Source organism: Lepidochelys olivacea (genome assembly GCF_965140295.1).
Source record: "Lepidochelys olivacea isolate rLepOli2 genome assembly, chromosome: 2".
Taxonomy (NCBI): Eukaryota; Metazoa; Chordata; order Testudines; family Cheloniidae; genus Lepidochelys; species Lepidochelys olivacea.
In genome coordinates this window covers 5,455,786-5,478,434 of record NC_140412.1, presented here as the reverse complement: position 1 = coordinate 5,478,434, position 22,649 = coordinate 5,455,786, and the positions used below count along the sequence as shown (strand labels likewise).

General features: G+C 46.5%; 1 protein-coding gene across 1 annotated transcript; it reads right to left on the bottom strand.

The window, feature by feature from the left end:
• Positions 1-1,439: 1,439 nt before the first annotated feature.
• On the bottom strand, positions 1,440-13,762 carry LOC311517300 (uncharacterized protein). Its single transcript, XM_084622032.1, has 4 exons — positions 13,318-13,762; positions 12,914-13,146; positions 8,137-8,256; positions 1,440-2,338 (listed from the first exon to the last, which is right to left on the bottom strand). Exons 2-4 carry the CDS (start codon positions 13,131-13,133, stop codon positions 2,328-2,330), a joined length of 351 nt encoding a protein of 116 aa, XP_084478158.1. The 5' UTR covers positions 13,134-13,146; positions 13,318-13,762; the 3' UTR covers positions 1,440-2,327.
• Positions 13,763-22,649: the final 8,887 nt, after the last annotated feature.

Below are 22,649 nucleotides of genomic sequence, written 5' to 3'. Positions count from 1 at the left end.
CCAGTCGGAGAACACTTCAATCTCTCTGATCACGCGATTACAGACATGAAAGTCGCTATTTTACAACAAAAAAACTTCAAATCCAGACTCCTGCGAGAAACTGCTGAATTGGAATTCATTTGCAAATTGGATACAATTAACTTAGGCTTGAATAGAGACTGGGAGTGGCTTAGTCATTATGCAAGGTAGCCTATTTCCCCTTGTTTTTCCTACACCCCTCCGCCCAGACGTTCTTGTTAAACCCTGGATTTGTGCTGGAAATGGCCCACCTTGATTATCATACACATTGTAAGGAGAGTGGTCACTTTGGATAAGCTATTACCAGCAGGAGAGTGAGTTTGTGTGTGGGGAGGGGGGGGTGAGAAAACCTGGATTTGTGCTGGAAATGGCCCAACTTGATTATCATACATATTGTAAGGAGAGTGATCACTTTAGATAAGCTATTACCAGCAGGAGAGTGAGTTTGTGTGCGGGGGGGGGGTGAGAAAACCTGGATTTGTGTTGGAAATGGTCCACCTTGATTATCATACACATTGTAAGGAGAGTGATCACTTTAGATAAGCTATTACCAGCAGGAGAGTGGGGTGGCAGGAGGTATTTTTTCATGCTTTGTGTGTATATAATAAGATCTTCTACACTTTCCACAGTATGCATCCGATGAAGTGAGCTGTCGCTCACGAAAGCTTATACTCAAATAAATTGGTTAGTCTCTAAGGTGCCACAAGTACTCCTTTTCTTTTTGCGAATACAGACTAACACGGCTGTTACTCTGAAACCTGTCCTTTAATAAGCTATGTTAGTTCCTTCGGAATGTAACTGTTCATAGGAGCAAAAATTTTCAAAATCGTTCTGTGGCAAGATCCCCCCGGGGTGCCACTTGGAACTGGGGTATTACTGAACCCCTGACCCACCAGCCTGGGCTCCCTCTCACCCTGTACTGCTGTGACAAGCTGCAAAGCCCTCCAGCCTGCACTTTCACCAGCATACATACAGGTAGGGACACACCCAGATGCAGGTACATGCAGACTCTCTGACCAGCCTCTGCATCAGAAGGCTACAGCTAAGGCAGCTCCCAGCTCCTGAGGCACGCACCCCCTCTGGAGTATAAACCCAAAATTATACCATCTTGTGCTGCACAGGGAACTGTATAGTGTAAACTCATAAAGTTTGCCCCCTCCCTTAATGTGGAGCGGAATATGCAAAAGCCTTTGCCCCTTGAGCTAAGATTCCCATACACTTCACTTCAACTCACTGGTTTAGATAAAGCAAAAACAAGTTTATTAACTACCAAGAGAGATTTTAAGTGATTATAAGTGAAAGCCAACAGCTCAAAGCAGATTATCTGGCAGATAAACAAAAAACACAAACTAAGCTTAATATAGTAAAGAAATTGGATATGAATTAGCAGATTCTCAGCCTAAAAGATGATACAAGCAGGCTGCAGATTCTTAAGGGGCAAGCTGCACTTGCTTTTCAGCTTGAAATCCCCAGGTGTTTCATTCAGAGGCTAGAAATCCCTTTATCCTGGTCCAGCACTTCCCCCAGTTCAGTCTTTGTTCCAAGAGTCTTCTTGTGTGGGGAGTGAAGAACACCTGATGATGTCACTCCCTGCCTTATATAGCTTTTGCATATGGCAAGAACCCTTTTTTTCAAAGCTGTGGAAAAATAATGACATCCCAAGATAGCGTCCAGAGATATGTGGTCTGATCACATCTCCTTGCAGAGTCATAGCAGCCATTCCTGACAGGCTGTTTGGAGTGTTCTCAGGAAGGCTCACCAGGTGACAGATGAGCTTCTCCTAATGCCTGTTGTTTTTTCCTAATGGCCCATTGCCCTGAATAGGCCCTTCCCCACCCACTGTCTAGACTGAAAGCATCTTGTCTAAGCGGTGATACCCAGATGTAACTACACTTGAAATACAGACACACAGTCGATGTTTATGACTTCAGATACAAAAACGATACATGGGTACAAATAGGATAATCCTATTCAGCAAATCATAACTTTTCCCAATGACACCTCACACGACTTCTCTGGCACAAAATCCATTATAATTATGTCATAATCATCTCATCATAATGTCTCTGTGAAGAATATGGGGTGCAGTGTCACACATTCTCCGACCCTAGCTAAGAACAAGCATTTGGATGATTCTGTCACTTCCAATAGACCTCTTTCTTCAGTGGACAGGTCATCAGATACATTCCCATTTGACTGAATACTCTGACTCTCTTCCAAATCATTGACGATTATTTCCAAGGTTTTCAGGTGAGTAGTCTATCTTGTTTCTATAAGGCCTTGTAGGTGCTGGCCTATGTACAGCACACTCACTTTATGCCTGCAAAGACATTTGTGTAGATAACTTACAAACAGAAATAATAACATTAATATTTCTTTTGTATGCTGGATCTACCACACCAAGTTTTGGAGTTTTCTTCAAGATAAGGGATTTAAAGTTTACAGGTGTTTTTAAAAGTTTTGTTCCTCTCTCTCTCTCTCTCTCTCCCTCTCTCTTTTTTTTTTTTCTTGGCATGGTGACTCATGGTTATTCAGGGCAGGAAGGGGAGAGAAATTTCCTCATAAGAACATAAAAACGGCCGTACTGGGTCAGACCAAAGGTCCGTCTAGCCCAGTATCCTGTCTTCCGACAGTGGCCAATGCCAGGTACGCCAAAGGGAATGAACAGAACAGGTAATTGTCAAGTGATCCATCCCCTGTTGCCCATTCCCAGCTTCTGGGAAACAAAGGCTAGGGACACCATCCCTTCCCATCCTGGCTAATAGCCATTGATGGACCTATCCTCCATGAACTTACCTAGTTCTTTTTTGAACCTTGTTATGGTCTTGGCCTTTACAGCATCCTCTGGCAAAGAGTTCTGCAGACTGACTGTGCATTGTGTGAAAAAATACTTCCTTTGGTTTGTTTTAAACCTGCTGCCTAATAGTTTCATTTGGTGACCCCTTGTTCTTGTGTTATGAGAAGGAGTAAATAACACTTCCTTATTTACTTTCTTCACACCAGTCATGATTTTACAGACCTCTATCATATCCCCCCTTAGTCGTTTCTTTTCCAAGCTGAAAAGTCCCAGTCTTATTAATCTCTCCTCAACAGAAGCCGTTCCATACCCCTAATCATTTTTGTTGCCCTTTTCTGACCCTTTTCCAATTCCAATATATCTCTTTTGAGATGGGGCGACCACATCTGCACACAGTATTCAAGATGTGGGAGTACCATGGATTTATATTGAGGAAAGAGAATATTTTCTGTCTTATTATCTATCCCTTTCTTAATGATTCCCAACACTCTGTTCGCTTTTTTGGCTGCCACTGCACATTGAGTGGATGTTTTCAGAGAACTATCCACCATGACCCCAAGATCTCTCTCTTGAGTGGTAACAGCTAATTTAGACCCCATCCTTTTATACGTATAGTTGGGATTATGTTCTCCAATGTGCATTACTTTGCATTTATCAACATGGAATTTCATCTGCCATTTTGTTGCCCAGTCACCTAGTTTTGAGAGATCCTTTTGTAGCTCTTTGCCTGGGACTTAACTGTTTTGAGTAGTTTTGTATCATCTGCACATTTTGCCATCTCACTGTTTACCCCTTTTTCCAGATCACTTATGAATATGTTGAATAAGACTAGTTCCAGTACAGACCCCTGGGGGACACCACTATTTGCCTCTCTCCGTTCTGAAAACTGACCGTTTATACCTACCCTTTGTTTCTATCTTTTAACCAGTTACCAATCCATGAGAGGTCCTTCCCTCTTATTCCGTGACATCTTATTTTGCTTAAGATCCTTTGGTGAGGCTTTCTGAAAATCTAAGTACACTATATCCACTGGGTCCCCCTTGTCCACATGCTTGTTGATGCCCTCTAAGAATTCTAGCAGATTGGTGAGGCATGATTTCGCTTCACAAAAACCATGTTGACTCTTCCCCAACAAATTATGTTCATCTACGTGTCTGACAATTTTGTTCTTTACTGTACAATTTTGTTCTTTAACTGGGAATTGGTCCTGCTTCGAGCAGGGGGTTGGACTAGATGACCTTCTGGGGTCCCTTCCAACCCTGATATTCTATGATTCTATGATTCTATAGTTTCAACTAGTTTGCCAAGTACTGAAGTCAGGCTTACACGCCTGTAATTGCTGGGGTCCCCTCTCGATCCCTTTTTAAACACTGGCATCACATTAGCTCTCCTCCAGTCATTTGGTACAGAAGCTGATTTAAATGATAGCTTACAATAGTTCTGCAATTTCACATTTGAGTTCCTTCAGAACTCTTGGGTGAATCCCATCTGGTCCTGGAGACTCATTAATGTTTCGTTTAGCAGTTTGTTCCAAAACCTCCTCTAATGACATCTCAATCTGGGACAGTTCCTCAGATTTGTCATCTAAAAAGAATGGCTCAGGTGTGGCAATCTCTCTCAAATCCTCATCTGTGAAGTCCGATGCAAAGAATTCATTTAGTTTCTCCACAATGGCCTTATCCTCCTTGAGTGCTCCTTTAGCATCTCAATCATCCTGTGGCCCCACTGGTTGTTTAGCAGGCTTCTCGCTTCTGATGTATTAAAAAAAATGGTATTACTTTGTGAGTCTTTGGCTACCTGTTCTTCAAATTCTTTTCTGGCCTTCCTAATTATATTTTAACACTTCGTTTGCCAGAGTTTATGCTCCTTTCTATTTTCCTCACTAGGATTTAACTTCCACTTTTTAAAGGATGCCTTTTTGCTTCTCACTGCTTCTTTTACTTAGTTGTTTAGCTACGGTGGCACTTTTTTGGTTCTCTTACTGTGTTTTTCAATTTGGGGTATTGTAGCATTCATGCAAGATTCATGCACTTGGCAACATTCAGGGCACACCCGGAGTGTTGTGTAGGAGCAGTGCACACATGGCTCCTCTCAAGGGCATGAACCTTGGAATCTCGCCCAGATGACATGAACCGTGGGAAGCCTCCCAGGACTGGGCTCAAGGCCTGAGAGCAAGGAATGCGGTAGATAGATATTGGTAAATAAGAATATTAAACAAAGCCAGTGTATTCCTTTTATCTGTTGGAGTATGTAATGCACGGGGGGAGAGAAAGAATAAAAGAGAGGGTGGAAAGCTGACAGGAGACCAGCCCGTCGGCAGACCAGCCTGCTTGCTTGCTTAAAGCCTTGTTCTGTCTTGTATTTGGACTGCAACAGGGTATACATTTAAGTTGAGCCTCTATTATCGTGTCTTTAAAAAGTTTCCATGCAGCTTGCAGGGATTTCACTTTTTGTGCCGTACCTTTTAATTTCTGTTTCACTAACTTCCTCATTTTTGTGCAGTTCCCCTTTCTGAAATTAAATGCTACAGTGTTGGGCTGCTCTGTTGTTTTCCCCGCTACAGGGGATGTTAAATTTAATTATACTATGGTCACTATTATCAAGCGGTCCAGCTGTAGTCACCTCTTGAACCCGATCCTGTGCTCTACTGAGGACTTTGCACCCTATGATGTCATTTGCTAAAGTGCAAAGTGAGTGTAACCATTGTTATTTGGTACTGTTTGACACCCACTTTGCACAGGGAGGAAGGATTGCACGCTGTGTACGGAAATGGTGAATAAAGCCCCTTGTGACGACCTCTCAGGGATTCTTGTAACTACATAAAGATTTGTAATTTTTCACCTCATTTCATTTATAATTTTTCATCTCCATAGTGGGGCAGCAGGGGGCACAGTGGGGCAGCTCTTCAGTTGAGCTTCCCAGGCCTCCTGCACCCAAAAACATGGCAGCAATCCAGATCTGCTGAGAGGCACAGAGGGGCACCCAGTGACAGCAGCAGGATTTCCTTGTGAACGGCAAGAGGGCAGGTATTGTCTAATGGGATCTGAGAGAGAGTTTGGAAGAAAGGGCACCATTGTATAGCTTTGCACAGAGAGGGGTTTGGTGTCTCAATGGAAAAGCCTGAGCAGGTTCTTCAGGCCATCAAGTTCTTTTTTCCTGACCCGATCACAGTCCGGCCCTGATGTAGATGAAGCTGGCCAAGATCTCCATGGCCAGCACCGAGTAGCTGATTTTCACGCTGTTGGCCCCACTGATGTTGCACAAGAATGAACTGCAGCAGGAAACATACTCTGTTAGTCTCCCATAGCTTATCCCATGACTGGAGCACTCTGAAGCACACTCCTTAGTGATTCTCGGCCCGGATTGTCCGCCTGGGAGGTGGTAGAATCTCCTTCCTTAGAGGTTTTTAAAGTCAGGCTTGACAAAGCCCTGGCTGGGATGATTTAACTGGGAATTGGTCCTGCTTCGAGCAGGGGGTTGGACTAGATGACCTTCAGGGGTCCCTTCCAACCCTGATATTCTATGATTCTATGAACCGGAAAAAGAAACAAGCGAAAGAGACTCAAGATTAAAATGTTTCCCAGAGTTCGGACAGCAGCTCTTTAGCTCTGCAAAGGAGATAATTGTACCGATGTAGCTAATCAATCCTGAGATGAGGAGGCCATTTCTCAGCAGTTAATGGCCTCACAGCCTTATCTCTGCCAGTGAATGCCCAGCCTTTAGAGGTTATTACTGCTATTATATACCATGAAAGCAGCACTAGTCTCTTCCTAGCAGTTACGGACCTGTATGTAACAATCTGGGAACATCCCCTTCAGATTCCTGACCAGGACTTGGGAACAGCCAAAGAACCCTGAGAATCCATTCCAGATTCTCACACTGGCCACTGCATGCTGGGACAGGGCTTTGGGAGTTCAGTGGGGGCTGCGGGGTTGTCCGTGGAGCACAGAGGTGACTGAGTCCTGTCTCCTGCTGTTGAGCCTCAGAGCTTTAAAGAGCTGGTAGTAGCTAGCAGAGCTCATTAATAACATGAGAACAGCCATGCTGCGTCATACCAAAGTTCGATCTAGCCCAGTATCCTGTCTTCCGAGATTGGCCAATGCCAGGTGCTTCAGAGGGAATGAACAGAACAGGGAATCATCAAGTGATCCAGCAGCAGAAGGAAGCTGGAAATCATTCGCAGTGTTGCATATCTCAGAGGGCTATATACCCCCAGCCGTATTTTGGTACATGCCAGGCACTGGGATTGGAGCGTGCAAATTCTCTCACTTGCACATGCCAATAGCGGAAACTTGCACCAGCACGTGAGATGTTTGGTGCTTAAACCATCGCATGGCTTCCCCGGGCGTGAAAGGAGGCCAGACTGGGAAAGCAAGGCCCATAATGTCAGTTATGCAGGGCAGTTACAGCGGCCTGCCATCCAACTGATCTCATCCGCTGGGCGAGTTCCCTGCACAACTCAATAGCCTGCCACTCCTTTTGTTAACTGAACCACATGGCAAGTAGTATCAGTGAGCCTCCCCAGGAACTGGCTACTCACAGTCCGCTCAAAATGCAGAGGCTGGCAACGACATTTACACTTGTGTATAATTGCCACTGGGTGCAATCGGGCGCAGGAGGGGCACAGCTGGGAGACGTCCTTTCCCCTGCGGTCCAGGGACAAAGGCAGCCATCTTTTCCCCCCAACAAACCGGAGGGAAAGGGGGGTGGGCTCGATGCCACAAGAATGCAGCAGAGCAGAGGAGGCTGCTTCCCTAACAACCGCTGCTGAGAAGCAGAGGATCCACTGAGCCCTTTCTAACTGCTCCCTCGTGCCGTTCAAGGCTGGCAGCCACTCAGGCAGGCAGCCTCCTTCCCTTTGACACCCATGGCAGCCCCTGCAGGGCCGCTGAGGAGCAGGTGGGAACTCAGTCCCAGCTCTCGCCCACCTCAGCAGTAGCAGAACCCACTGCTGGGGAGCATCTGCAGGACTGGGCTATAAAGAGCCTCATTTCACGACTTCAGCCAATGCTGGAGGGGTAGCTATGGAGCCCCCGCATTGGTGTACAGGAAGCCTGACATTGCCTGCACTGCCCTCCTCTCAGTCACTCCCTCGGCTGCAAACCTCACTAACGAGCACAGGGGCTCCCGCCCCCCTTAGTGCATCCCAGCAAAGTTCTCCTGCCATTCGGTTTCAAGGAGTGATTCCCCAGTTCCACACCAGCAATGTCCCATCCTTCCAGCAGATGGAGGAAGGAAAACCCAGTGATCTGTAGCTGGAGCAGGATGTCCTCAGGGAAAGTGCTATGGAAAGACAATAGGTAGAACATGCTCAAACTTACCAATTCCTGCACCGAGATACGTGGTCACGCAGTAGTTTTCACTACTTTGACATGTAGTTGATGCCAGACAACCCCAGTTGGAGGACGCATCACTACAGGTGAAGCACACCAGCGAGTGAGCTGCAAAAGGAAAACACAGCCCATGTTAGAGGCGTGCAGGAATATGTTATTGGTTCCTGGTCTACAGTCCCCATCCCTGTCACCTGCTGCTAATGAGCATCAAAGTGGACCATATCCTGATGTTCTCAGCTGCTATTTCAGGCCGAACTCTCACTTAAGCCAGTGATAGGTTTCCCTGTGTGTCGACTGAGTAAGGACTTCAGGATTGGACCCAAAACACAGAGGAGCAAATTTTCAAAGGCATAAATGGCAGCTGGGCATGCAACTGCTATTTATGCCTCTGAAAAGTTCCCCCAGCGCCCTCCGTGACACCCATTTGTAAATACTTTCTCAGCACGTTCCTTTCCGAAGCCGGAATGTTACAGACAGGGTAATAGGGTTATAAAACAAAAATAAGCCTGGACTTCTCAAGAAATCATCATGCCAAACCCACCTAATTTCCTTTTTTGACAACTAGTCTAGTGGATGGGGGATAGCGGTAGGCATGATATAGCTTGATGTTGACCCCGTCCTATATGACATTCTCATAAGCAAAGCAGAGAAAGGTGTTCTAAATTAAATTCCGATAAGATGGTTGCACAACTGATTGAAAGACTGTTATCAATGGTTCAGTGTCAGACTGGGAAGGCGAATCCTGTGGCGTCCCGCAGAGGACAGTACTGAGTGTAAGCCCCAAGGAGATTACTTAGATTCCTGGGGCTCTGTCTGCTGGCAGCTCAGGGAGCATCGCACTGTCGCTGTAGGGAGGGGGAGCCAAGGCAGACTCAGAGTCTGCCTGGCAAGTAATAGGGAGTGAGATGCACTTCCCGGGGAGCTCAGAAAAGGGGAGAAGCCATTTTTTGAGTCAGTCTGGAACCAGCCAGGGCAAGGGCAGGACTGGCAGTGTGGGGAGCTAATGAGTCCCAGGCCTGCATGCAGGGTTCCCCCTGAGAACTGGCCTCTAGGGACCTGAAAGCAAGATCCCTCAGCTGTGCTTTTCCCTCTCCACTGAGGACTCCCAGTTTGTAGAGTTTTCCTGGGAAACTTCCCCAGCCAGGCTGAGTTAGCCCCCAGCTCCCTAGGTGAGACCCGTCACCACATGGTCAGCTCTGCTCTGGCTGCTAGTCCAGGGCTGCCGCCTGCTGGGAGTGTCTGGATTCTGAAGTAGGAGACTACAGTTGGATTTTAGTGTAGTTGTGTAATCTGCACCTTGAGCCCTGCACCCCTTTGTGGTGAGGGGAAATCCTGGGACCAGAAGCAGCCTGACTCCTGCCTGATGAGGATCCCTGCCAGCAGAGATCAGCCCCTCTGCAGTGACCCAGGAGTCCAGAGTCATCTCTGAACCTGAGGATCATTCATGGAGTTTGTGAGTGCACCATCTTTTAGTCAGTCAGTCAGGGAAATTGTTTTGGGGACCCCCTACTCCCTGAACTGTGTCCTCAAGCCAGGGAGTTCGGGTTTGGGGATTTTATAACCTGCTGTGTATTAAACCTGTGGAGGGACTTACCACCTTCTCCCACTTGTGAGTCCTTTGGGCTGTTCTGAACCCAGTCAGCCACCCTGCTAAACCATGCAGAGAAGATCTCGTGGCCATAGGTCATCAAGGGCCCCAACAAACTACACATATCAATGGGACGCTGATCTTACATTTGCTACATCAGGTCCCGTGACTGGCGAAAGTCATGGGTATTATCAGCATGGGCACCAGTGCCCCTAAGAATAGAGTTTTACCCTGTTATGTTATATTTGTCTCCTGTTTAATATAATTACTGTGTTGAATATATTGTATGTGTTTGTGTTATTTCTTGGGAGTCTCCAACTATCTGGCAAGTAAGTGGGGGTTACCCTGTGGTTAGAATTTTCCTCCCAAGCTGCCCTGGGGACCCTGCCAGGAAGGAGCGAAGGGGGTGGAAGCACCGCCAAATAAATTCATAGGGAAAAATAAAGAAGATACACCCTGCTGAGTGAATGGTGGGATCCAGAAGAAGCCAGACCTGTCCATCAAAACCTGTAAGCAGATTGGCATTAAAGAAGGTAACCGGGTGGAGAAGGGGAGCTACATGAGTATGATTATGATGTAAGCAGAGTCAGGATGAGCTCTACCCTGACATCTGGTGGCGAGTCATGGTGGGTTGTGGAAAAGAACTTCAGGGGCTGATCTCATTTACATAGGCACACCCACCCTGCCTAGGTGGTCACTTTGGCTGCTGTAGGAGTCCCAGTTTCTCTGTTATTGGGGCAGGAATAAACGGTTATTATCCTGATTATGTGACTCAAGGACAGTGGAACTGTACTTGGCCTTTTGTTATGCTGGAGGGACTCACCAGCAACTAAGCAGCACTCGCTAGGCAAGGGTCATGGGTTCCAAAACCCAGTGAATGGAGAGAGGTTGGGGATAGGTATTAATGTCTGGTGGTATGGGCCTCCTGATGAGGGTTCTACATGCTGATTGTACTATCTCCCCTATCTACTGTGGAATATCAGAGCTAGTTTTGATTCTAATAGGAGTCTAGTTACAGGCTCCTAAGCTGAAATCACTTTGGGTCAATGGTGCACCAGTGCTGAGGCTCCCCTACTATAAGCTGAAATCACTAGAGAGCTAGAATTACTAAGAGCTGAAATCACTAAGTGTTGTGTTAAGTAGTAGAGGGGCCTAAAGCAATATTGTGGAGCCGTTCGCGGGATGGCTGGTGGAGCAGAGCAGCTGCCAGAGCAGGTCGACTCGTGGGATGGCTGGTGGAGCAGAGCAGAGCCCCATGGAGAGGTGCGGCAATCGGCTTTGGACCACGTAAGGTGCCCCTTAACCGCCCCCCCCCGCCCCATCTCCAGCCCAGGTGGGGAGGTAAAACTCTGCAGATAAACTTTCGAGCTCTGGGGCTGCCCTGACCAGGGACAGAGACTTTTGGGTTGTTGGACTTTTGGGACTTTGGGTGCTTTTGGGTTGCTGGACTCAAGAACCAAAGAGAAAGGACACGCCCCAATTTGCTTGGGGTGGGTTTTTGCTCATGGGTTGTGTTATGAATCCTGTTGGTGGTGTTTCCCCATCATAATGCCCCATTGTTTCTCTCTGTTATTAAAAGGCTTTTGCTACACTCAGACTCTGTGCTTGCGAGAGGAGATGTTTTGCCTCTTGGAGGCACCCAGCAGGGGTGGTATATATTTGTCCCAGGTCACTGGGTGGGGACTCAAGCCGGTTTTGCATTGTGTGTTGGAATGGAACCCCTAGATACTGAACCCGGCCCTTGTTGCTGCCAACTCTGACGGGCAGAAGGGTTACAATTACATTTGCAGATGTAATACATGCAGATGATGCCAAACTGGGAGGGGTTGCAAGCACTTATGAGGGCAGGATTAGAATTCAAAATGACCTTGACAAATTCGAGAATTGGTCTGAAATCCACAAAGTGAAATTCAAGGAAGTTAAGTGCGAAGTACTACAGTTCAGAAGGAAAAATCAAATTATTATTACAGTGTCAGAAGCATGCCAGATGCTTTATAGAAACAAATAGATAGGCAAGGTGCATTTCCTAGGGCAGTGGTGGGCAACCTGCAGCCCGCAGGCTACACGCAGCCTGTCAGGGTAATCCGCTGGCGGGCCGCCAGATAGTTTGCTTACATTTGCACAGCCGTCCGCAAACAGCAGCCACTGGAAGCTGCGGGCGGCCATGCAAATGTAAAGAAACTGTCTGGCGGCCTGCCAGCGGATTACCCTGATGGGCCGCAGGTTGCCCACCATTGTCCTAGAGAGTTTATAGTGCAAATTGGACAGGAAGTGCTGTGTGAGGGTGACGAAGAGAAGGAGGGGATGGGTTAAGGAAGAACAAGATCTGAAGAACTTAATTTATTTTTAATTGCTTTTAAATTCACAGAATTCATGAGCCCTGCTCCCACCCCAAAACTCGCCAGCATTGTATCCATAAGATCCTTTTTGGCTCTAGTGGGAAGGGGATGCTGGTGTGTTCTTATCCATGCTGAAAGAATGGGAAGGGAGTAAGGTATACATTTGGGCTCTATTTTAGAAACATTTAACCATGTCCAATCCATGTTAATTTTTATGTTTACCAGAAGGGGGCTTACTAAAACCTTCACCGGTGTGGTCTGGACCTTGAATAGTGCAGATTTCTTCATGGACCTTGGTGTATTTCTTATAAATACATACTTTTATTTTACTTTTACGCACAATTATTTGGGAATGCCCGTGTGTGTGTGTGTATTCTGGGCAATATACCACAAGAACTGTTACCAAGGTTCTTGATTTTACAAACCCATCCCAAATGTAGGGGAGTAAGGGGTAGTCTGCAATCATGGTGGTATCTCCAAAATAGCCTTTGGTTTGTACCCCCACCATCCAATTACTTTCCTTCCCCCTAGGGACTAAGATGTTTACCTGTAATCCCAATTCTCCCTCCCCCACGTAGACATGAGTGCTTCCTAGGGGTTTTAAAGTAATGCCGGTATTCAGATCAAGCCACCTTATCCAGATGGCCGGGGCATAGAAGGGAATCCATGGGGTGTTTTTGGATCCTGAGCCATCTCCTAACAGTGTAACAGCTAGGATTGTTCGACCTTCTCCCAGGGGTCCTGGAACATGGGTGTCGTTGTACCACTGCTTGTGGGCCCCCTCTGCTGCGACTGCGTACGCGAGTAAATTAATTCAAATCAAGGACCACCGCCCCACCTGTGGCTTCATTCCCCATGCTGACTGGAATGTCATTTTTCTTTTTTCCGATGTCATTTCTCACAGCTCTCCCGAAGAACCGAATGTGCAATCCGGACCGGCTGGAGAACGCGCACTCACAGCAGGGGGAGTAGCCGCAGCGCAATCCGGCGCCCAGCAATCCTGTGAGAATAACAATAAAAACACACCCGGTCCACAGGGCCTGGTATCCAGTCGGCATCGGGGCATTGTGCCTAAAACATAATTCAAGCAAACAATTTAATCTGTGAAACGTGAACCCACTTCAATTTGCTATCCTTATCAATGCGGTAAATGAGAGGGCTGGGGCGATCAACTATGGAGTAGGGACCAGTCCACTTTGACTCCAGTGTGTGATCCCTTTTGCCCAATTTTAAATACATTACCTGATCTCCTGCTTCCCACAGTTGAGAGTCCCCAGCTTTTTGCTGATCCATTTTTTTTTCTTTATTCGCTTAATAGCTTGATTCACCCTTACTGCAGAGTGCTTTTATTTTCCTGCAGCTGCTTCAGCCATTGCCAGTGCTCATGAGTCCCAGTTGGGTTGTCCCCTGCCAATTCCACAGTTTGCTCTGGGTCGGTAACCAGTCTCATAGCGTGCCCAAAGAGAATTTGGTGCAGCTGGATTTTAGTCCTCAGCCTGTCACTGCTACGAATGGCAGCCAGAATAAGCGGCAGCTTCTCAGGCCAGTTTCTGCCAGTGTTATCTACGACCTTTCTCAGGGCTTCTTTGAGAGTGCAGTTCATTCTTTCTACTTACCCTACAGGCCTCAATCTTCTGGCTATGTGGAATTTGTGAGTAATTCCCAGAGCACAACTCCCCTCCAAATGACCCTCCGTTATCAGAGTCAATGAACTCGGGCGTTACATATCTGCATACCACTTCTGAAAACAGCTTTTTGGCAGCTGTTGTTCCTTGTGGCGAAGGCTTTAACCCATCCTGAAAATGAATTTATAATCACAAGTAAATACCAAGTCTTGTCAGATGCGCATTCGATGCTTCTGGAGGGTGGGTGCAGAACCAGACTCAAAGTTCTCAGTTTTTAGAGTCTGTCTTTATAGGAATTCCTCCTCATTCAAGTCCACAGGGTTTGCTTCGCCATGCTGTTTTCAGATTTGAAGTGATAACCAATCACTGGTTTCACGTTTGAAAGGATAAGTCCATCAGGCAGATGGCACAGCAGTGACAGCTTGTTGTTCTTTTCTTCTTCGGTTCTTTGGCCCCTTTTAATCCAACAGTATTGCCACCCTTGCTTCTGTGCTGCCTTCAGAGCTGGGCGGCTGGAGAGCAGCGGCTGTTGGCCAGGGACCCAGCTGTGAAGACGGTGCCCTGCCAGCAGCGGCGCAGAAGTCAGGGTGGAAATACCACACCAGGCCACCCTGACTTCTCCGCCGGTGCTGGCGGTGGCTCTGCCTTCAGAGCTGGGCTCCCGGATGTTAGGGGGCTTATTCCTTCACCCACTCACTTCCCTGGTCCTTCTCGCATGAACAGAGAGCAACAATACCCGAAGTCCAAAGGTGCAAACAATTCGATGTTTATTGGGGTGAACTTCCAGCAAGCATGATTCCAGTTTCCTTCCTTAGTATCCTCCTTCCCAGCTCTGACACCACAGAGCCTTACACCTGTGTCCCTGTTCCCATTCCTACCCTTAGCCAAACATGATTCCAATTTCCCCAGCCCCATTCCCTGTTCCCATTTCCCCCTTTAGCAAAACATGATTCCAATTTCCCCACCCCCATTCCCTGTTCCCATTTCCCCCACCCACATGCCCACCCCCCTACTTCCTGATTGACTGCAGACTATATAGTAAAACTTGAGTTCTGCTTTGCTACACCTTAACCAATCATGTTCCTGAAATTTAACTAACCAATCCTAACATATTGTAACATGATTATGTAACCAATTATATCCCACCACCTTAATTAGTTTACACCCAGCAAAATTAATTATACAGCAGACAGAAACAATCACAGAACCAGACAGAGATTACACAGACAAGCAATAGCAAAGTGGGAACTATAATGACAAAACAATACCGAACTGAGGATTTCACATCCCAGCTATTGATAAGTGAGTTCTTGTCAGACAGGATGCTATCAAACTAAGTTTCCTTTTACATTTTCTAGGCACTTCCCTTTCTCTGGAGGTTCTCTATCAGGACAGGATTGTATTCCTAAGAGCCCAATAGCACCTTCTTTCAATGTGACTAGGTTGGAATGTGAGGAGGTGACCGGTCACTTCCCAGCTTATGGCTGCCTCTGCTGCTTAGCCAAAGGCCTTAGCCTAAGAACAGGGCCTCAGACTGTCACAGTAAGAGAAGGACCTTACACTGACTGACAGTGATTTTGATTCTTTCTTTTATACCTCTATAACTAGCCAAGTGATAGGAATACACCTAAATTCTTAGAGTATAGGCCTTTACAGACAGACCTGAATATCTATATCCTAACACCAGACAGCAGCCGGTGCTCTCCAGCTGCCCAGCTCTGAAGGCGGCGTAGCTGCCAGCAGCCGTGCAGAAGTAAGGGTAGCAGGAACCGCACGCTCCCCCCACAATAACCTTGTGACCTCCCCCCACAACTCCTTTTGGGGCCAGATCCCCACAATTACAACACTGTGAAATTTCAGATTTAAATAGCTGAAATCATGAAATTTATTACTTTTAAAATCCTAGGACCCTGAAATTGACCAAAATGGACTGTGAATTTGGTAGGGCCCTAGTTATAAACTCTCACCAGACATCAGTAAGCAAACAAGGTCTCCCATCCAAGCCCTAAGCAGCCCCAGGATCTGGTCCAAGGAGTGATTATAGCTGGACCACTTGGTAATAGTGACCATAATATAATTAAATTTAACATTCCTGTGGTGGGGAAAACACCAGAGCAGCCCAACATTGCAGCATTTAAACCCCCATGAGTTTTTAACTTTTCATCTGGATTTGGACAGAAGGATTTATCGCCAACTGGAACTTTTTCACAGGATGGAGCTTCTATGTCCTGGCCAGCTCCACTGGTGACCCCCCACCCCCACCCCATCTCTGAGCCTAGAAGGCAGGGAGCAGGGTCTCCACCCTATTTGCTGTTGGAACGCGGTATGGAAAAGTTAAGAATCACCATATTAGATGATAAAGTAGGGATTTTCCACCGCCGTGTCTGTGGCTTATGCAGTTTATTAACCATCTCCTTGTGCAAAAGCTTTTGGCACAGGAATGCTTTAGTCCTGCATTTCCTCCTCCCTCTAGACTGCAGCGGGGAAACAAAACCAGACAAAATGAAATTTGCTGGAGCACTGAATTCAGTTAACACTCTGAGCTTTGTTGCCTCTGGCTGCTCTTGAACTAAGAAAAAAAACCACGTTAGCAAACTCCCCTGCACATTCCACACCCAGCCATCAGTCTCCTGTCTCCTCCCCGCTAACTCGCAGTCTTTGCATGAGCTGCCTTCACAGGCAACCACCAAGATCCTCATTTATAACCAGCTCCCCAAGAAGCAGCTGCCTGATCCGCCCAGGCTGTGACAGCAGGCCGAAGATGAAGGCTTTTCTTCTCGCCCTGCTGGTGGCGGTTCTGTGTGTGGAGCAAGGTGAGATGCTGCTCATGATTCCTCTGTGCCAGACAAAGAGCCAGGGAAGCGGCTAGAAATGGCAGGGGCAGAGGGGGATTTTTGCAGCACCGTGGGCAAAGATTCTACCTTTAAGTGGGAGCTGGCACTTCTGCAAACCTCCCTTTGCAGCCAGCCGCTTGGTCCTGCGAAGCAATGGCTGGTGCACAGTAGTGTAAGTACTCTCCAGTACGCAGTACCAGCCAGAGGTTTTTAGCAGGTACGGGGTATTGGAAAGTCTTGGAGGGCTTTAATAAACTTTTAATTACTCCTCCTACAAAATGTGGCCCATTATCTGAATCAGTTACTTTTGCAGTTCCATATCAAGTTCACAGATGACACTAAGCTGGGGGGAGAGGTAGATATGCTGGAGGGTAGGGATAGGGTCCAGAGTGACCTAGACAAATTGGAGGATTGGGCCAAAAGAAATCTGATGAGGTTCAGCAAGGACAAGTGCAGAGTCCTGCACTTAGGGCAGAAGAATCCCATGCACCGCTACAGACTAGGGACCGAATGGCTCGGCAGCAGTTCTGCAGAAAAGGACCTAGGGGTTACAGTGGACGAGAAGCTGGATATGAGTCAGCAGTGTGCCCTTGTTGCCAAGAAGGCCAGCGGCATATTGGGCTATATTAGTAGGAGCATTGCCAGCAGATTGAGGGAAGTGATTATTCCCCTCTATTTGGCACTGGTGAGGTCACACCTGGAGTATTGCACTACAGAAAGGATGTGGACAAATTGAACAGAGTCCAGCGGAGGGCAACAAAAATGATTAGGGGGCTGGGGCACGTGACTTACAAGGAGAGGCTGAGGGAACTGGGCAGACCTTATGCAGTTTTTAACAGTTTTCTACGACCTCTCATAACTTAGGCCATATTCCAATTTGCTTTACCTTAAAGAGAGTATTCTCTATTTCTTGGTCAGCCATAGAGTGACACAGTGTAATAATCTCTTCTCTTTGAAGTTTGTCAGGTACCCACTTCTCCTGTTTTCTTATGCACCACATATCCACCTTGCATATTCCAGTTTCCCCACCTTTCCTCAGGTTTAACTTCCTGTTTTATGGCTTGAGCTCTAGTAACTCCCATAACTCCCAAAGGTTCCTTTGCTGCTGATTTAGCTAAAGCACCTGCTTTATCATTGCAATATTTGTCATTCCCTTCTCGCTTTTGATGACCTTTAATATGCCTTACTCTTAATTTTCCTTGGTGTTTTTTCAACCAATCATAGATAGATTTCCAATCCTCCTTTTGGACCACATTTTTCCCTCAGCTGTTTCCCAGTGATTCTTTTTCCAAATCCCAATCCGGTATAACAGTCCTTGTGCCACAAAGTCTGAATCCATATAGACATAAAGACAGTCTGTAACATTATTTTTCTGTTTAAGCAGATCACTAAGAGCTGTGACCTCTGCTCCCTGAGCTGAAGTCAAACTCCTAGAACCAGAAATAGTCTCCCCATCAATTTGTACAGCCGTATATCCCATATATTTCTTAGAGTTCTCGTGATATGAACTACCATCTGTAAACCAAACCTCTTTTTCTCCCAGGCTTAACGCTTCATCTACTCAGCGTGCTTCTTCAACTAACTTTGGTTCGGTTTCTGGACGTGGGCACTCATGCTCCTCTCCTTTCATCAGGAGGGCTTATGGTAACATCATTGCTTGTTTGTTATTCTCATAAGTGACATCTCTGCTAGTTAACATCAAGGTCCATTGGGCCATCCTGGTATTTTATATTCCTTTCCCCTGCAGTTTCCCTGGTAAAATATACTTCAGGGGAGAGTGAGGTGTGTGTATTATAATAGGGGCTGTGCCAGTAGTCAAAGCAAAAGCTTCAATGGCCCACACAGCAGCTAAACGTTCTCTTTCACAGATCCCAAACTGCTGCTCCGTAGGGGTTAATCTTCTAGACTCGTATGCTACCGGGATTAACTTCCCGTCCATGTCCTGCATCAAGACCATCGCTAGACTTTGTTGGGTTGCTGCCAACTTAATCACAAACAGCTTGTTTATCTCTGGGAATTCCAATGCTGGAGCTTGCAACAAGGCTTGTTTTAAACGACAGAAAGCTTCTTCTCGTTCAGGCCCCCACTCCCATTCTACTTTCTTTTTTAGTAAACACCACAAGGGTCCAGTTATAATGGCAGAATTCCAGATGTATTTCCTGAAAGAGTTAAACCCTCCTAACGTCACCCTCAACGCATGAGAATCCTCTGGCCTGGGTAAATTCTTTAATGATTTCACCTTTTGTTGATCTACCTGAATTCCTTGTGCCCCGAGGGTCACCCCCAAACAATTCACTCTCCTCTGCACTAGTTGGGCATTCTCTTCATTAGCCTTGAAACCCGTTTCCTGGATCAGTCTTAACCCTTTTCTAGTCTGCTCAGACACCTCCTCTTCAGTGTCCCCCCACACTAATCTGTCATCTACATATGAGGTGACATTCTCCCGATCGTCTTTGGATCATTGATCCACCATTCACACCACTTGCTGGTGCGCAATAGCCAGAGCGCAATGGAGGCCCTGGGGAATTCTCTTAAACAAGTACTGTTATCCCTTAAAAGTAAATGCAAAGCAGGCCCAAGAATCGGGATCCAATGGCATGGTGAAAAAACAATTTGTCAAATCCATGGCAGAGAACCATTTAGGGGCCCCCTGTATTCTTGCCATCACTTTGATTTAGGTAGATTTGCTCCTATTGGTGCTGTGGGGGGGTAGCTTTATTAATTTGTCTAAAATCCACTGTCAATTTCCAATCTCCTGAGGCTTTTAATATGGACCAGGTTGGGCTATTGTATGCAGAATTCCCCCTTTCACTCACTCCCTGTTGTTCTAATGATTCAATTGTTTTCTCAGTTCCTGTCTTGGCTTGCACAGGATATTTCTACTGTCTCTGTGATGGCACTTCCTCCCCCACGATTTTCACACATGTTTCGATTTCACCACATTCTGGTTTATTCTTAATCCATACATCGGGGAACCCCTTTACCCACATCCTGTTGATCCAGTATAATCTCCTCCACTGCTTCTGCAGCATGTATTCCTGGAGTACTGCTGTCAGGACACTTTCCGTCCAGCCGGGCACACGCCCCAGAACTCCATTTGTTAAATCCAAAATCACCCGATTCCTCTTCAGAACAGGAGTTCCCAATATTTCTGGCTCAGCCGCCTGATCTATCTGAAGCATTTGTTCTTTACAACAAAAATCCCCCCACTCTCTCTCTGCGTATAGCTATTTCTACTGAATGATACATTTTCCCTGTCACTCCTTCCCCAATAAAGGAGGCTGCTGCAATGATCTCTGACACATATCGAGTCAAATCACAACTTCTATTTACAATATTTACACCAGCCCCACTATCCAATGGGGCATCTTTGGGTCCATTATCTCCCACAATGACAGTTGTCCTCGGCCTCCCATTTGAATCACATGTTATTCTAGTTACCATCTCCCACCCTGGAGGACCCATTTCCAGTGGGAGTGACTTGTCATCGGGGCTTCCCTATAGAGCAGGTTTCTCTGAACCCTCAGCTTGCAGAGCTGCAACCTTCTTCTGCTCCTTAAACATTTCTTCTTCCATCCTTTGCATTTCTTTGATCAATTCATCAGGACGTCTCCCATTCCACTTATCCATGTCTACTCCCCTCAATTTCAAATACCTCCAAGCACTATTCCGAATCACATCTACTCACTTCTAGGGCTCATTTTGATTATTCCACACCCTACCTCCTTGGGGTGGGGTGTTTTGTCCTCTACCGTGGCCTCTTCCTCTCTCACGGTATCCTGATCTATAAGCACTCTCATTTGAATATGTTATTGCTTTGACAAAAGGTACTCTAGGTTTCAATCCTGCTACCTGTTTTCCCCCTTTCATCGTTCATTGGATACTATCCAGTGCATCCATAACCGTTAACCCCTCATCCTGGGCTGCTTGGTTCATCAGATTAGTAGACAGCACTAATAAATTTCTGTCCAATCCTTCAAACACGTCATTCCAAAATTCCCTCTGATTCAAATTAATTGCCATCAAAGAATCACCTGTGACATGTTTGGCGACCTCTGCCCTGGGATGAGTCACCGGTTTTATTTCTCCAGTTATTCTTCTTAACAGGTAATTCCTGGGTGAATCTCCAGGCTTCATGTAATCTGCACTGGATAACACCTTCGTGGGTCTTTGACCTCTCTCTTTTCCCTACAGCATAATAAATCGTGGTATCAGATGGTGTGCTTCTGGCTGCCTGTCCAAAGCATTTTTCACTCAATCTACTGCCTGTCTAATCTCTCGAGTGGTAGCTGCCCTGATTAATCTATAAAATTAATTCATATTTAAATTCTCTGTTCCTCCTAATTCTGCCCACTGTAGCTAAACTTTTCATATTCACTAGGCCTAATGACTTTACCATCAACTCTAAGTCTGAAGAACTCGCAGGAATGATTTGTGTCTTCTCTGACTGTATCCCCCCTGCAGCATTCTTAATGGTTGATCTCTGTTCTATCATGGCTACAGACTTTTCTGTCTTAGGCTCTCCTGGACAGTTTCTTATTTCTTCCCTCAATTTAGTATAGGGCCCCTCTCGAGGTTGGATTAAAAATATTTTAAAAAATAAATGAATGAAATCTGAAGTTCTCACATGATCTCATGACTCCAGAACCTGGGGCGTTAAGAAAAAATACAACCCATATAGGGGCACACACACACTATTAATAGACAAGCAGTCATTTACTAGAGCAGTTAGAATGGAAAGGTTGCAACTAGCCTCCCTTTCCTGTAGATAAGAAAGGTGATAAGCAATGTGACTACTAGCCAAAGTCCTCTGGAGAGCAAGAGAGTGTAGAGATAACTGATCTTCATGTCTAGTCCCTAGGGCTATCCCTTTGGATTAGGCATTATTTGTAGATGCTACCTCCTCAGTCCTTCCTCTTCAGCTAGGGACATAAAGTCTTTGGGGTGAGCTAGCGGCTAGAATGCTGGGCTGGAACTTGGGAGACCATCGTTTGATTGTCTTCTCCACCACAGATTTCCTGGGTGACTCTTGGCAAGTTACCTGCAGCCAGTTCTTTAAGGTGCCTCCACAAGGCACCGTTGGAACGTCCACATCAATCGACCACCGCTGACTGCGATTGTAACAACCGTCATTCACATCTATTCAACCTTTTATTAAAGACAGAAAAAAGTGTGGGGGGGGGAAGGGACTGTAAAAGCATTTGAGATGTAAAGTGTCACCTGTAAAGGCTTTCACTGTACTAGAGATAAGGTGTAAATATTTAAGAGTGAAGAGAATTAACCCTTGGGACAATGTACCAAGGGTCATATTGGATTCTCCATCACTGGCCATTTTTTAAATCCAGGTTGGATGTTTTTCTAAAGGATAATCCTTAGGAATTTTTTCAAGGAACTTCTCTGGCCTGTGTTATAGAGGGGGTCAGACTGTCCCTTTTGGGCCTTGGATTCTATGAAACTCAGCATTGCCAACTCTCATGAGTCTCATGATAATTATTATTTTCCTTAAAGCCCCTGGAGTAAGGTGGATATGTCATGATTTCAGTCTACATCCTTAAAGAAAAAGTAAGTGTTTAGCCTTAGTTGGGGTAATCGGCTGACCTGGGTGGCTAATTAATAAAGGTTACCCATGCTCAGTTAGAGGGCAGCTCCAAAGGGCAGCTCGCAGGAGAAACCTGAGCCAGAGGGCTGAGCAGGGCTCTCTGGGGAACCCATGGAGACAGCGAGCCTCTCAGAGGAGCTCATGGAGACGGGCACCTCCTAGATAGAGGACAGCAATCTGCAGGCACCCAAAAGGACCTGGTCTCAGCCAACGGTCACCCAGACACAGTCTGGAAGCTCGGCCTCGCGTGGATCACCTGCTTTACCTGGAGAAGGGTCCCAGTGGACGGACTTCCCCGACCCACTGGCTCCAGAGAAGGAAGTTACTCCAGCAGGGGCAAGAGGCACAACCCCAGGGCAGAGACTGGAACCAAGGGAACCCCGGGGGAAGAGCCTAGAGGTGAGGAGAACATGGCACTCAGGTAGGGGACATGGACTAAGATGACCTAGTCTCCCGCCAGGATGTTGGGATGAAAGTTTTGTTGATGTTCTCCCTGGGCTTTTCTGTTCACAAATG

Bases quoted from the DNA above. Each gene is read 5' to 3' on its own strand.
- LOC311517300 (XM_084622032.1), bottom strand. From the start codon at position 13,133: ATGCCGACTGGATACCAGGCCCTGTGGACCGGGTGTGTTTTTATTGTT. The intron at 8,257-12,913 runs GTGGGGCGGTGG...TTCCTTTTGCAG, and splicing joins CATGGGGAATGAAGCCACAG to CTCACTCGCTGGTGTGCTTC.